Here is a 17,084-nt window from a genome sequence, read left to right as displayed (position 1 = left end):
TGTTATATGCTATCGAGTCGGACCTGACTCATAGTGACCCCTCCTTGGGTTTCCAAGGCAGTATCACTACGGAAGTAGATTGCCCATCTTCCTTCCGAGGAGTGGCTGGTGGGTTTGAACTTAGCAGTCAAGTGCCTTAGGCACTACGCTACCTCCCATAGTGTATATATACATTATATATATCTGTTGTTGTTAGGTGCCGACGAGTCATTTCTGACTCATAGCGACCCTACGCACAGCAGAACGAAATACCGCCTGATCCCACGCCAGCTCCATGATCCTTGCTATACTTGAGCCCATCGTTGTAGCCACCATGTCAATCCATCCTGTTGAAGGCCTTCCCCTCTATTGTTGACCCTCCACCTTACCAAGCATGACATCCTTCTCCACGGAATGGTCCCTTTTGACAACATGACCAAAATAGCTGAGACAATGTCTGGCTATTCTCACTTCCAAGGAGCATTTCTGCTGCACTTCCTCCTGTTAGTTCTTCTAGCAGTCCATGGTACTTTCAGTATTCTTCACCAGCACCACAACTCAAAAGCATCAACTCTTCTTCAGTCTTCTTATTCACTGTCCATCCCTCACATGCATGAGGCGACTAAAAGTATCATGGCTTGTGTTGGGCACACCTTAGTCCTCAAAGAGACATCCTTGCTCCTCAGCACTTGAAAGAGTTCCTTTGTAGCCAACTTGCCGAGTGCTATTAAGTTGTCTAATGTCCTAAATGCTGCTTCCATTGGCATCAATTGTAGAACCAAGCAATGTGAATTCTTTGACAACCTCAATCTTTTCTCCATTTATTGTGATGCTGCTTATTGGTCCAATTGTGAGGATTTTTGTTTTCTTTATATTGAGATATAATCCATACTGCAGACTGTATTCTTCAGTCTTCATCAGTAAGTGCCTCAAGTCATCCTCATACCACTACCCACTACCATCAAGTCGATTCCAACTCAGTGACCCCCATTGGGTTTCTGAGGTGGTAAATCTCTATAGAAGCAGACTGCTTGGTATTCTTTCCGTGGAGTGGCTGGTGGGTTTGAACCACCAGACTTCTGGTTAGCAGTCAAATGCCTTAGGCACTGCATCACCAGAGCTCCTTGTGATATAGTATACAAGATAAAATACAAAAAAAAAAAAAGAAAAAGCATTATTAAAGACAAAAGAGGCTCCGACATTTTTAATCCTATGCCTCCATTGAAACCCACTGCTGGCAAATCGATTCTGACTCATATTGACCCTACAGGACAGAGGAGAACTATTCATAGGCTTTCCAAGGCTGTACATCTTTACAGAAGCAGACTGTCACATCTTTCTCCCCTGGAGCAGCTGGTGGTTTCGAATTGCCAATCTTTTGGTTAGCAACTGAGTGTTTAACCACTGCACCAACAGGGCTCCTACCCCATACCTATATTTGCCTAAATAAAATAAATTTGTCTGCATAGGCTATAAAAATGGCCTTGAATGTTCACACTCACACTCCTTCCCAGAAGTGTCTAAACTTATTGCCACCCAGGCCTGGACACACCACTCATGCCCAATGTCCTGAAACATCAATGCCTAGGTAGGATTCTTCCATGTCCATATGGGCTTGACCCAACCCAGGCAGGTTCATTTGACAAGGATCAAAGAGGGGATAAATGTTATCAATTCCCTTTAGAAACCCTGAATGTATCTGTCCATTTACAGCCAACTTAGTTTTCAAATGTAAATTACAAAGTGATAGATTAATAGATCAACCCCCAAGAAAAAAACAGAACAGTACACATAAAAGCAAAACAAAACACCCATAAAATTTCCAGGCTAGCTCTACTAAGCTGAAAATACCCAGGGATAGCTCTGACATAAGACAAAAGGCACGACTACTGGGTCCAGTAGACCTGGCTTCATTTTTCAGCCTTTCTCATGCCTAGTTGGGTGAATTCGAGCAAGTAACTTCACCTTCATGAGCCTCAAATTCTTCATCTATGAGGTGGGTATTTAATTTGACAACTATCTGTAAATTATAAAGCATTTTATAAATTAAGAGAAAATGGGTAATTTTTATCATCTCTTATTTTGAGACATTTATGTTTTTCTTTGTCTTTAGTCAATTGCTTACCTTCAGCTGAACTTTGTCTGAAGCAGAATGCCCTATAGAATGAATCAAAAAGCCAAGACTTACTACAAGTACTTTACTTTTCATTATGGTTTAGTTTCATTAAAAGCAAAGTTGCAGTTTCTACACAGAAGTAGTATATACTATAAAATTCTCAACTAACTTCATCTTTGCTAGTGGCTGAACTTTCACTATTAATTTCATAATTATTCCCATTAGTGACAGCTATTTCTTGCATTTCTGTATTATTAGTGTAATAAGAAAAAAATGAAGCTTTTTCCCACTGATTATTAAAAAATACAATGTTAAATTTAGGTGGAATAGAGCATTCAAAAAACAGCTGCCCAACAGCACTTCACAGAATATAAGACTTCCAAACCCCCAAAGCCTCATTCAAATGGTATTTGCTAAAGCACATCTTTCGTGAACATTTGGCTAACTCACGCAAATGACAAGATTCTTTGTAATTGGCCCAATCAATCTGCACAACTTCAGTTAGCACAGATATTTTTCCATTTTACTGACTGATGAATACTGGTATAGTAAGGCATACAAGTTGGGGTATTAACTGCATTTTGTTGAATGAATTTACAGAGAAGAAAGGAAGAAAATCAATAAAAATTTACTTAGATGATATATAATATTCTGTAACTTGAAATAACTATGAAAACCCTCTTCAGAGAACTAAAGTTAAAGTCTTACCCTTGCTACTTTGAGGAATGTTTATGGTTATTTCAGCATCATCCTTCAAATTGCACGACACGTTTTTTCTTGGTGTTTTTGCTAGTTCTGAAGCTGTAAATAGAAAGATTTTTTTTAAAAAACATTTCATGGCCAAAAGCAGATAAAGAGTGAAATAGCCCTTTCACTTAGATAAATACTTTAAAAAAGAAAGAAAAATTGCCTGCTACTTTTATTATTAGAAAGCCAAATAAACCAACCAGGGGCAGATTACCCACTAAGCAAAGTAAACACTAATTTCATTACATCGAAGACATGAAATTGTTCAGCATAGATTACGTAAGCCCATGCTTATTTTGCTTAGTGGGTAGTCCATCCCTGTCAGGGACTGCAAGTTTGAAAAGAGGCTTTGATTCTGTAGGAAGATGATATACAGTTGGGAGAGAATCAGATGCCAGCCAAAGAAGAGAAGCTTTGATGTGGTTAAAAAATGTGAAAATTTTCACTACAGATTAGAAAGTAAATATAAGTAAGCCTACGCTTACCTAGCTTATTCTGTAATTTGACACTGAAACTTGCCCATATTAAGAATAGTGGATCCACTGAAACTGGAGGAAACCCGACTCTGATGCTTGGAAATAATTTTTAAAACTTTGAACAGAAATTATATAGCACTATCCCATGAACCCATCATTAAACTAAACAACAGTTTAAGCCAATTAATAATGTTTGCCTTGAGCATAGCACTCTTATAAAGAATTACCTATATTAGTATAGACTGACAACAGTTCATCTAAAGGACAGATGAGAACTTTAAGGGGTGGGAGACTAAATTAATGGTGATTAAACAATAAGGGAAGGAGCTCTGGTGGCACAGTGCTTAAGGCATTTGACTGCTAACCAGAAGTTTCAAGGTTTAAACCTACCAGTCACTCCATGGAAAGAAGACTGGGCAATCTACTTCTACAAAAATTTACTGCCTTAGAAACCCAAAGGGGGTTCCTATGAGTTGGAACCGACCGGATGGCAATGAGTGTGGTTTTGGTAAACAAAATGGTGACACAATGTGAAGTATGTAACTAATGCTATTGAACTGTTCATCATGTAGAAACTGTGGATATATGTATGTTTCGTTGTATATATTGCCACCAAGAATAAATAAAATATTATTTAAAAAAAAAAAGAGTACTACTGCTTTCACCTTTAGTCAGTCTTCCCAAAATCTTCAAATCCTCCTTCAATTATCCACAGGTCTCTCGAAACTACAAATCAAGAACTAACTTAGACCCTGCTGCTTCCTTTAACTATCATGCTCTGTCCCACTCTATTCAATTCCCAAACTATGCCCTTCCATTTCTTGATCATATATACTTAAGGTACATCTTTGCTAGAGAATGAGAAAGAAGAGCCGGAAAGTGTGATCTAAATTCAAGTGAAAATTATGCATAGTTAAAAGCATACTTTAAGATCTCTTATATCTCTTGTAAAGTATGGTATACTTTTACCCTCAACTCTAATATGTATAAATAATGCATAAAAAATTATTTAGCACTGAACAGATAGCTATTTCTTCATGATTATTTCCATTAGTGACATATCTATATCTGAGCATCAGAAGAAATTGTATTTAGGGGCCAATTTAAATGAAGAATATAATCTTTATCTTGAAATACATTCACATGGTGAGAAGCATGTAGGAAACAAGCCCAAGTGAGGGAACAGATTTACAACTTCTAAATTAACATTCACACTGGGACATCGTTCACTGAGATAGAAAAGTGCACACTAAATTTAAATGATCTCCTTTCTTTTTCTAAATAGGGAAGGTATACCTGATTTTGTGTAAGTTAAAAGCACATAAAGTAAGGCTGCTTTACTGCAAACCCACCAGCCACTCCTCGGAAGGAAGGTTGGGCAATCCTACTTCCGTAGTGATACTGCCTCGGAAACCCAAGGAGGGGTCGTTATGAGTCAGGCCGACTCGACAGCACATAACAACAACAACAACAACAAAGCCCTTTTAAATCAGCTCCCATTTTTATGCTCCAGTCTTCAAAATGACCCAAGATTCCTATGTCTTTACAAATGTACTGGCTTCTTCCTCTTCCTTTAATCTCCTTGATCCTCTCTATCGTTTCCCAGAGTTTTCCAAGCTTTCCTTCAAAGTATTCCCCTTTGAGTGCTATGACATTATTCTGGCCGTTGTTGGTAGTTATTCTTCACTATTCTTATTTTCCCTGACATTCTACCATAGTAATGCCTAAGACTCAGCCTTTGGTTCTTTCTCTCTCTGTGTGTCTATATTTTTATTGTGGTAAAATATATGTAACAAAAACATTTGCCATTTCAATCATTTTTACATGTACAATTCACATCTCTGATTTTATACAGCCTTCAGGGTCTATTTCTAGGCTCAAATAATGGTTAGTCCAATTATAGTTACATTAAGGATGATGATTAAATATACCTTCTTAGTTAATAAATCTTCTCAGAACTGGTTGGTTCTTAGAGAAAGTGAATATTGGTTATATAAATCAGAAAAGTAGCATACCTAGTTTAGCCATCTTTTCAGAATGCTTTCTGTTTTGAAAAGAATAAACTTTATTCCCACTATCTGCAGCAGAGCCATTTTTCAAGGATTCTGAAAGAGAAAATGCAACATGCACTTAGGAGAATGGGCAAAGGGAAAAAATGCAAAATTTAAGTTAAGAACTTGGGGTTTGTATACCTCGTTGTTTTGCATAAAGGTCTCTTTCAACAATGCCTATCTTTACAATAAAAAATTTCAAAACACACAGTATCATAAAAGAAACAAGAGATCACAACAAAGGACTGTACCAAGAACCCGAAGGAGCTGTACTAGTGCTGTGTTGGTTGCTGCTCAGATCAACCTTATCAAGTCCCAGCCAAATTTTCAGTTCAGTCATGACACAGAATTGCTCTATTTCATGGGTCACAGACTTAACCTCTGAGTTAAAGTTAAAAAGAAACAAAACTATTAAACTTCATTATAAAAAATATTGGAGAATACATTTACGAACTTCAAGTAGAGCAGGATTTCTTATATTAAGGCACAACCCAGAAACTAATACAAAATTAAACTGGCACACATCTCTTATATACTGCCTATTGTTGTCATTGTTGTTATGTGCCGTGGAGTCAGACCCGACTCATAGCAACCCTCCTTGGGTTTCCGAGGTGCTATCACTATGGAAGTAGATTGCCCAACCTTCCTTCCGAGGAGTGGCTGGTGGATTTGAACCGCCAACCTTCTGGTTAGCAGTCAAATGCCTTAGGCACTACTCTACTACAGCTCCTATATACTGCCTATAAAACCCTATAAACATACCTTGTAGAAATTCTAGCACCTATGCATAAGGAGACATGTACAAAAAATGATCATTCCTGCATTATTTGTAATATAAAAAGAAAACAAATGTAAATGTCCATCAGTAAGGGGCTTGGGAAACAAAATATGGTATATTTATTTATTAAATACTTCACAGATTAAATACAAATGAACTAGGGCTCCCTCTGTATATCAATGCATATTCTAAGACTCTAAGGTGAAGTGAAAAAAATTACAGGATGTGTAGACTATGATGCTGTGTATATAAATTTTTAAACATATATAAAATATTTTGTTCACAGATACACAAATATATATGTGAAAATATAAAAAACAAGTTAGAGGGATATGCTTTCAAATCGTAATATTGTTGTTGTTATGTGCTGTCGAGTCTGCCCTGACTCATAACGACCCCTTCTTGGGTTTCCGAGGCAGCATCACTACAGAAGTAGATTGCCCCATCTTCTGAGGAGTGGCTGGTGGGTTTGAACCACCAGCCTTCTGGTTAGCAGTAAAGTGCCTTAGGCACTACGCTACCAGAGCTCCTAGCAATTCGTAATAGCAGTTAGTTTTGAGAAGAGAGGACAAGAGAGATTTTATTGGTTTAAGTCTTTCTTGAAGCAAACATGCAAAGTACAACTGTTAACACTGAGAGTGTGATTTAAATAGTTGTTCTACGGGAGCTCTGGTAGCACAGTGCCTAAGGCATTTGACTGCTAACCAGAAGGCTCGCGGTTCAAACCCACCAGCCACTCCTCGGAAGGAAGATGGGCAATCTACTTTCGTAGTAATACTACCTCGGAAACCCAAGGTGGGGTCGCTATGAGTCAGGTCTGACTCAACGGCATGCAACAACAACAACAGCAACAACAGTGGGAGAAGTGTTCTTAGTGGAACTTGAATCACCTCTTTAAATAACAACTGCTACCTAGAAACATACTGAACATGGCTAGTAGAACATACTCATGGCTAGTAGCCTGCACTCTAGTACAGCAGTTCTCAAAGTGTGATCTTGGAATCTCAGAGGTTAAAAAATTCTTATAATAGTAAGATGTTATTTGATGTTTTCACTCTCAATCTCTCAAGAGCATTCAGTGAGATATTCCAGAGATTACATGACGTGAGGATATCATCACCTTGTAGTCTAATGAGTTGGATCTCACTTGACGGCAGTGGGTTTAGTTGGCATTTGTAGTCTAATGAAATGTGTGAAGTAGATATGAAAATCTAGCTGACTTCTATTAAGACAGACATTTACAAAAATGTAAAAGAATGCCTTCTTTAGTAAATTCTTTTGGTTTAGAAATAGTTGCCTTTCATTTTAAAAATATGAAATTTATGTTAACATGTAATGGGTTTATTATTGTTATTTTTAAATGAATTACTAAATAATTTAAAATTTTTTCAGCTTTAATTTTTAATATAATAAATACCAAAAGGTATAACTCACAATACGAGCTCTATGAGGTCACAATAATTTTTTAAAATATAAAGGAGTCCTGGGTCTAAAAACTTTGCTTTGAGAACTACTCTTTTAGTACAACTCTGCACAATTGCTCCCACCAGCTGATTACATATGCTGGAGTTCACTGTAATTTTTCCTAAACCTATCACTTTTTTTTTTTTTTAATCACCTAATGCATGATATAGGAGCTCTGGTGGCATAGTGCCTAAGGCATCTGACTGCTAACCAGAAGACTGGTGGTTCAAACCCACCAGCCACTCCTCGGAAGGAAGGCTGGGCAATCTGCTTTCATAGAGATACTGCCTCAGAAACCCAAGGAGGGGTTGCTATGAGTCGGGAATGACTCGACAGCAGTGAGTTTTGTTTTGGTTTGGTTTTTTATATGATACAGAAAACCTTATATGATATAAAAAACCTTATATAAGGAGCCCTACTGGTGTAGTAAATAAGGCATTTGGCTGCTAAACTAGGTCAGTGGTTCAAACCCACCAGGTGCTCCCTGGAAGGAAGATGGGGCAATCTACTTCCATAAAGATTTATAGCCTTGGAAACCTAAAGGGGGTTGGTATGAGTCAGAATTGACTCGATGTAAGTGAGTTTGGTTTTGTTTAACGTATGATATACAGAAAAAAATACATGCAGCATGCATTATGAAGCAAACAAGAAGCTATATACTCACACACAACTAATCAACTAGAATATTATCAATACCACTTGTCTACTGGGCTGCATCTTCCTTATCCCTCTCCCTTGCCTTCCCTTAAAGGTAACTACTTTCTTGAATTTATTCCTTGTTTTTAAAAGTTTCATCACAAACATAATGTAAAAAACACTGTCAACTTGTGCTTCTTTTTAAGTTGTACAAAAAAATTACATCGCACTAATTATAGTCTTGATTTGCTTTTCCCTCATTTAATATTATTGCTATGCTTTACTCATGTTATTTCATATAGCTACAGTGTATCCACTTTCACTGCTGTATAATATTTCATTGTGTGAATATACTACAATTTATCCACTCTCCTGCTGATAGATATTTGGTTGTTTCTAATTTTTGCTATCCAATTTTTGCTACAGAGTCTGTAAAATAAGGATACTGAAGCAATATCTTAGATCCAGGGCAATGTGCATGAGTTTATTCAGGCTACGTATCTTCTGGCATTATTGAGACACAGTCTATGAATGAAAGTTCAACATTACAAAACAGTGCCAAACTTTTCCCAAGTAGGTATTCGCTCTCCTTATTGTTTCCGAGTTCCCACTGATCTGGAATCGTATTTCGATTTGTTATTATCCAGATTCCCCAATCTGTGCCAATCTAGAGGGTGTAAAATGGAACTCATGGGGAGAAGTATTTTAATTTACATTTCCATAAAGATTAGAAACACTTACATGTTTCTAATAAGACATATAAGTTGGACTTATATATCCAACATTAGGGGACTGGTTAAATTATGGTACATCCATCCATGTGATGGTACAGTCTCTGTAGCCAATTAACAAAAAGATAGAGTAGAAGACTATCTAATGATAGAGACTTCTGGTTACGTATTTAATTGCAAAAAGCACTCTGTAACACAATATTCTATTTTATAAACTGAATCATATACACTTATATGTGTACTTGCATGCACAGACAGAAGATACATACCAAAATGTTGACAGTTCCATGTTCTCTAAAACAGGCATCCTCAACAGGATGGTACTATTCTCACTAGGGTGAAAACTGTTTTTTTTTGGGGGAGGGGTTACAAAAAACCCTTATCTTAGGTATTATAATGGTTTGTTATCCTGCAAAGGGTCACAATACAAAAAGAGATATATAGCATATTTATTCCTATCTGTTGTTTGAAATTTCATGGATGGGAGTGATTAAGAAAAAAAAAAAGTCTATAAAGGATCCCTAGTGGAAGATAATGAGGGGGAAAAAAAAAAAAGGTTGAGAAACATTTTTGAGAGCATAGCTTCTCAACCAGTGTGCAGAAACAAGAGGTAGGATCACAGAGTGCTAAGATACTGCCCACCGCAGGAATGTGAAGATGCCATTCAGGGCCTACAAAGTGGGTAAGATTAGGAGTGAGGCCTTGGGGCTTTGTCCTTGGCCTGGAGCACTGCCCTCCATTTATTCCAGTGTGTTTCCCAATGTCATTTGCAGTGGGTGCTGATATGTGAAAAGGTTAGAAGCACTGCTCCAGAGTCTGCACAATAAATATGTATTTTTTAAAAAAAATAAGAAACAATTTTTAAGAAAAGGAAAGTTCCTATTTTGGAATACTGTTTTCAATCTCTTCTTAGGGCCAGCAGAGTAAGTAGTCAAGAATTCAAAATTCTATTCAAAATATGTCCTTAAATGTAAACTGTCTAGCTGGGGACACCTTTAAGAGAATCCACTTTAACCTCCAAGCCTACTGAGAAGCAAAGGTCATGTTTTATACCACATGACTCCACACACATCATATGACTAAGGAGTAGACATAGATAACTCCATATGTTTCATATGTGGGCTTTCCAGTTGTATGCCATTACTATGTTCTGGATTAAAAAGATGAGCTGATCTAAATCCATTCTTCAGAGTCTGGAACTGGGGAACTGAAAAACCAAGTCATTTAATATTAGGAACTAAATTAAACTAAACCATTGATACTTAAAAGTGACAGAAAGGTCAGGAGTGGTCAAGATGGATAGCTATAAGACAAGTATGAGAGAGTAAAAAACAAGTACATGAGGGAGATAGGTGGCATAGAGAGAGCAGAGCAGGTACACAGAGATGCTATGAGGGGAAGAACTAGGAGACCCATGAGAGCAAAATCATATGTTTCATATGTTATCACAGTTCCAACACTCCTATTGCCCAACAATAGTGACTTGTTTTCTTGATCTTTATTTTTTTAAGCTAGCTTGAGTGGATCTTGCTCCTGGTACCCAGAAGAACCCTAACTAAAATATAATTCAAGCCTAAAAAGTGCTTTAAGTTTAATGGGGTAGGTAGGAATTTTACTTAGGTATAAAAAAACAAAAAAATAAACAAAGCAACATTGGCATGCCTAGGTTTGAGAAACACTACTTCCTTGAATGTTCCTTCCCATTATTTCTATAAAGAACACCAAGGCAATAAGGAAGTGATTTGTTTTATGGAATTACTTTAAAATTAGTTAAAAATATAAATACCTTAAAAAGTAACTTTTAGAGTGGTTGGTCAATAGAGTTCTTCTTGATAAAAGTAATTAAATGCAGGAGGGGTTGGTTGTTAAAAAGAGAACTGTGGAGCAAAAATGTGACACAAATACATAGCACACCCTTGCCCAATCTACCAGACAACTTTTGTGTATTCTACAAAGCAGTATCTACTAGTAGCAGAAAAATCAGTGTACATTCCCCCACATTTCAAATACCTTGAACATCTCTCCCCAAAATTTCCACATAGTTCTGATCTTTTAGGACTTCCTGGTCATCTTCTTCCAAGTCATATTCCGGCTTTTTAATTATTTTTTTTGTGTTGACCAAGAGCTGAGTCCGCTCCTTTTTAAATTTAGCTCCTATAAGGACATCCAAGGAATCAGAATATGACAAATAAAAATTCTACTTAAACATTAATTATATTGTCATTGTTTAAATGCTAAAAAAAAAAAAAAAAAAAGAATCTCTCAGTGTTCTTTTATTGAAAGTACTGACTGTTCTTCCAGTTTTTATGATTAAATTTTAAAAAATCTTGAAAGTGTATGTTTGTAGTCCAAATAACCATATCTTTTAATTACAATGAGTAGTTATAATTTATCACTATTTGTGAATAATTCATATTAAATGAAGCTTGGTTATCTTTACTTTTCAATTAAAGTTTGAATATAGTAAACTGAAAATCAAAGTGGTTTTCATTTACAACCTTATTAAATACTTTCTGCTACATCTTCAAAATATAAAGAATTTTAAAATATTTTAAAAAGTGAAATAATCCATAACCAATACATAAGCATCTCTACAACTATATAATCACTCAGTACCTCCTTCTCTATCAAGAATGTGATTAAGAACATCATCATCCCCCACAAATTGAACCTCCAGCATCTTGTCTTCCTTTAATTCCAGTTTACTCATCACTGCCAACCTAAACAAAAGCAATAAATCACTCAAAAGTGATGAAGATTCAACCACCAAAAAAATTAAACATTAACATAATAAATACATGTATCTGTACATCTTTAGAAGTCTTTTTCTTCCTGTTTAAAAGCTTTTCTAACATAAACAATATATTATGAATCACTGTGTTGGTACGTTTTTTAACTGAATTCTGTATGTGAAAAATAAAGGAAGAAGGGAAGAAATGTCTGAGATTTGGAAAAGACAACTCAAGGTAACTAAAATGTAATCCTGGGAAAACAACTTTTTTTTTTTTTTAATTGTGATTTGGGTGAACGTCTACAGAGTAAATTCATTTTCCATACAGCAGTTCATACACATTTTGTCTCATGACATTGACTGCAATTCCCCACACTGTAAGAGCTCTCTTCCCACTTCTTCCCTGTAGTTACCTTCTCCCTGTGCATTCCTGCTCTCTGAGCCATTTCCCTGTGCAAATACTGCCCTGCTGTTCTCTCATGATCGATCATTCTAAGGAGTGTATCTACCTGATGTAAATGTTCACCCTATATGCCTGTCTATTGTTTGGATAGAAGCCACAGGAATCAGTTCATTTCCAGACCTGAAGGGTAAATAAGGGCTATAGTCTCAGGGGTCTCCACCAGGCTCTATTAGACCAGCAAACCTGGTCTTTTTTTTTATGATTTTGAGTTTTGTTGTACATTGTTCTCCCACACTATCTAGGATCTCCTGCACTGATCCCTTTCTGAGTGGTTAACAGTGGTAGCTGGGCACCATCCAGTTCTTCTGGTTTCACAGTCATATAGGCTGAGGTTCACATGGTCCACTAGTCCCTTGGACTAATTGTTTCCATGCATCTTCGGTTTTCTTCATTCTTCTTAGCTCTGAACAAGGGGAGACTAATGGTTGCATCTAGATGGCTGCTTGCAAGCTTTTAAGACCCCAGTTGCTACTCTCCAAAATAGGATGTAGAACAATGTTTTTGTATAGAATGTTATGCCAATTATGCTTGATGTCCCCTGTGACCATGGCCCTGAGCCCACAGGTCCAGCAACTTGCTCCATCAGGGTGGCTGACTGTGCCTAAGAAGTTATCATAATTTTGCCCCTCTATTTTTAGTTACATGGGCATTCTTATAGCACATACAAACACATATGTAGAAACATTATCTGCTAACCTTATATATGGTCATAGGTATATTCCCTTTTGCCTAGACACACCCGATCATTCAGTCTGTCTACCCATCTATTTATGAAAACAATTCTTATAAAAAAGCTATAATCAATCTATGGAACAATCATATTAACAGAAACAAATGGTTTATAAACAAGAGTTTTGAAAGGGGTTAGCCAAGTGAACCATAATGGTTTGTAGGTTGTTAATATCTGTTCACTAGGCAAATAGCCCATTGGGAGAAGTCTGTGATACTTAACTGGTACAGCAAGCCTAGATCAAATCATTAGCAACTTTTACTTTTATTTGGAGCCCTGGTGGTACAGTGGTTAAAGCGCTTGGTGGCAAACTAAAAGATTGGCATTTTGAACCCACCAGCTCCTCCATGGGAGAAAAATGTGGCAGTTTGCTTTCATAAAGATTTACAGCTTTCAAAACCCTATGGGACAGCTCTACTCTGTCCTACAGGGTCACTATGAGTCAGAATCTACTCAATGGCAGTAAGTTTGGTTTATTTTTATTGCATGATCACCAAACAACTTTATGATTATTAATCTGACTTTCCAGGTATCTTGGTAGCTAAATAGTAAGTAAACATGATTTCAGATTTCTATTGGCAAGCAAAAGTCTGATCAATTGTGGCTACTCTGAGAAAACTTAGACTTACAAAGGTAATGGCCTGAAACTAACTAATGGTAACTCCAAAACAGCTTACCCAAAAAATGTAAACCAAGATTTGGTGCTCCCAGTGAATCTTTTCTTTCCCTCTTTGTCTTATAAATCCCGTTTTTGTCTTTTCCCCCAACAAGAGGAAATACTGTGTCCCTCATGAGACAGTTATTTTCATACAGATAACTAAATGGTGCCAAGTTTCTTTTGACAACTGTTACAATGAAATTACCAGTTTTAGTTTTCATTTACCTTTAAAAGCACTACTCATTCTGCAGCTGGAAAATTCAGGTAGAGTCACCTATAATTCAAGATAGAACTCAGTCAGGTCCAGTTAATAGGAAAACAAGTGAAAGGTAAAAATCAAGGAGTCCATGAATGTTAAGAAACAAGATAAACAGATAAATTTAGTCCCCAGCCAGAGTTAAATTATGATAGTATAGTAAAGGTCAAAATATCATTACTATTTCGGCCTGTAAGTCTTATAAGCCTTTCTTCTACTGAGATCTGGAAGTTAGAGAGTGAAGGAAAAGGCCAAAATCTGAGCACTACCATGTATTAGATAGAGCCCCTGGATGGTGGAAGCAGTTAACACACTAGGGTGCTAACCAAAAGGTTGGAGGTTTGAGTCTACCCAGAGATGCCTTGGAAGACAGTTCAGGCAATCTAGTCCTGAAAACTCAGTCACTGAAAACCCTATGAAGCACAGTTCTACTCTGACACGCAAGGTCACTATCAGTCAGTGCTGACTTGACAGCAACTGGTATTATGTGTTAGACACAATTTTGACTACTTTATATGCATTCTCATTTAATCCTCACAAAATTTTATGAGGTTTATACTTTGCATAAAAGCAAAGAAACTAACAATTTGAGGGGCTGTTTGTCAGGCAATGTATTAGGCACTTTTACATACACCAGCTCACAATATCCTCAGACTAGCTGAGACAGGTATTATATATATTATATAATTTTCCCAATTTAAAGATTAGTAAATTGAGGTTAGGTATTAAATTATTTACCCCAATTCACATAATTAGGGCTGATACCCAGGTTTGGTTAATTCTAAAGTCCCTGATCATTTTATTATACCACACACCTCTCCAGCCATGAAATAAACAATCTGTTAACCTAAACTCTTCCTTTGATGTCTAGAAATTATTCATAATATGTTTAGTCATTTTTCCACATAGCAATACATACTTCAAATGTCCAAAGAACTAACTCACTGCCGTTGAGTCAATCCCGACTCATAGCAACCCCTCCATGCGTTTCCAAGGCAGTATCTCTATGGAAGTAGATTGCCCAATCTTCCTTCCAAGGAGTGGCTGGTGGGTTTGAACCACCAGCCTTCTGGTTAGCAGTCAAATGCCTTAGGCACTATAGGTACCAGTAATTTTCTGGCTCATTAGGTTAAACATCACCAGTTGTATAAAGCATAATTCAAACAGCAGTCGGATTCAGCATAATCTATGTTATTTTTACTTAATTAAAAAGCACTGTGTTGTGCAAAAGGCGCTCTGGTGGTGTACTGGTTAAGGCATTTAGCTGCTAATTAAAAAGTCAATGTGGTTGAAACCCACCAGCTACCCTGTGGAAGAAAGATGAAGCAGTCTGCCTCTGTAAAGATGTACGACCTTGGAAAACACTGTGGGTCACTATGAGTCAGAATCCAGTCAATGGCAGTGAGTTTGATTTATTTTTTTTCTTTTTTCTTTGGTGTTCTACAAAGGAATTGATGTGGTGGTAATGAAGAAATGCAATAAAACAAATGATAAGCTATAAATACTAAAAGAGAATGTGGATCAGGGAAAATACAAAGAACAGCTGAAAATAAAAATACAAAGAGGTTCTGGCTCTGAGCTTCCTGGTAGTCAAAGTGAAAGAGAGTGACAGTTAGTTACACAATTCTCATTAGCAAAAGTCTAGTAGTTCATTCACAGGAATAAAAAAGCTTTTCTTTTTTTTTTTTTTTTCTTTTTTTTATTAGGATTTGGGTGAAATTTTACAGAGTAAATTCACTTTTCATACAGCAGTTCACATATACTTTGTCTCATGTCATTGACCAAAATTTACAATGCAGCAGCTCCCCTCCCACCTCCTCCCCATAGTTACCTCCTCCCAGTGTCCATCCCTTCATACTCTTCTGCACCCTGAGCTATCTCCCTGTGCATAAGCAGCCCTTCCTTCTCCCATGATTGTTCTCTCCAGGGCGTGTGTCTACTTGAGGTAAATGTTTAACTCACATGCCTGTACTTTGTTTGGCTGGAAACCACAGTTGTGGGTTCAATTCCAGACCTGAAGGGCAACTAGGGGCCATAGTCTCAGTGGTTACACCAGGCTCTATTGAACGAGCAAACCTGGTCCCCACCTTTTTTGTAAAAAAGCTTTTCAAAGAAAATTTAAAAACAAATATTTGGAGTAAGTGAATATAGTCTAGGTAATCTCCCTATGGTATTTTATCTAAAATTTGCCAGGACAGAGACACTCCAGCTCTTGTTTGTAGTAGAATTCATTTATACATCAACTTCCTTAGGTAGATGTCAAGGCATCTTAGTGTATAGCACAGAATCACAAAATGAAGAAATGTTTACAAAGACCTTTCTTCTCCAACAGTTCTTGGGGGAGGGGGGGAGGGGGAGTCCACGACCCAACAATCACACAATAAAATGTGTGATACTTAGTGACCACCTATGACTCTTTAAGGAGCCCTGAGCTAAATGTTCAGATACTAACCAAATGTTCATTAGTTCAAACACACTTAGCAGCTTTGTGGGAGAAAGATCTGGAGATCTCCTTCCATAAAGATTACAGCCTACCAAACTCTGTGGGGCAGTTCACTCCGTCACATGGGGTCACTATGAGTTGGTTTTGACTTTAGGACACATAACAACAACAACAACAAGCCCCTTCAAGATACCGTCTTGAGTACTTGCTGTGTAAGTCAGCTCCTCTCAAGAACTTAACTAACGGTACTTCCGGTAAGATGGAGGAATAGGCAGACAAGTGACACAGACCCTCTTCAACAAAGAAGAGAAGAACCAATTGACAGAGATACAGAAGATAATCCTGGAACCCTGAGCATTGAAAGGAACTATACAGAAGTGGATTAGGCACCAACTAGTGGAAAAACCTGAACGAAAACAGTGAGTACAGAGACGGTCGGAGCTGCGGACTGTCAGCTACTCTGACAAGACCAACGGCCTGAATATTTTCCAAGTGGTGCTGGGACCTGAGAGTGGACCTAAACATCAGTCCTGGTCACCAAGGGCTGCAGGGACGACTGCTCTGGCGGCCTATGACTAGGAAGGGAAACAGCAAAGAGGGAGACAGCCTGAGCTGTGGACTTTCTGCTGTCTGGAGGGCACAGCCATTTTGATGGCTTACACATAGCAGCCATTTTGGATATTTAAAGTGACTGAGGCCACAGTCACTTTGAGTGTTTACAAGTGGTAAACATTTTGGATTTTAAAGTGATAGCATTCTCAGGGACCTAAGAACAGGCTCTGTTTGCCAGGGGCAACAAGGATGTATGAGAGGCTGACAACAGGA

General features: G+C 37.4%; 1 protein-coding gene across 1 annotated transcript in view; it reads right to left on the bottom strand.

The window, feature by feature from the left end:
* Nucleotides 1-11,688, bottom strand: part of ORC2 (origin recognition complex subunit 2) — a 48,568-nt gene extending 36,880 nt beyond the window's left edge. The window contains exons 1-5 of the mRNA XM_007935225.2: nucleotides 11,595-11,688; nucleotides 10,989-11,132; nucleotides 5,334-5,423; nucleotides 2,804-2,896; nucleotides 2,105-2,136 (exon numbers count right to left, since the gene is read on the bottom strand). Of these exons, the coding sequence (XP_007933416.1) occupies nucleotides 2,105-2,136; nucleotides 2,804-2,896; nucleotides 5,334-5,423; nucleotides 10,989-11,132; nucleotides 11,595-11,688 (453 nt within the window). The remainder of the gene's footprint in view (nucleotides 1-2,104; nucleotides 2,137-2,803; nucleotides 2,897-5,333; nucleotides 5,424-10,988; nucleotides 11,133-11,594) is intronic.
* Nucleotides 11,689-17,084: the final 5,396 nt, after the last annotated feature.

The sequence above is a fragment of the Orycteropus afer genome, unplaced genomic scaffold (genome assembly GCF_000298275.1).
Source record: "Orycteropus afer afer isolate SDZICR_OR568_19922 unplaced genomic scaffold, OryAfe1.0 scaffold00002, whole genome shotgun sequence".
Taxonomy (NCBI): domain Eukaryota; kingdom Metazoa; phylum Chordata; class Mammalia; order Tubulidentata; family Orycteropodidae; genus Orycteropus; species Orycteropus afer.
Note: the sequence above shows the minus strand (reverse complement) of the source record. Positions and strands in the feature narration are given on the sequence as shown.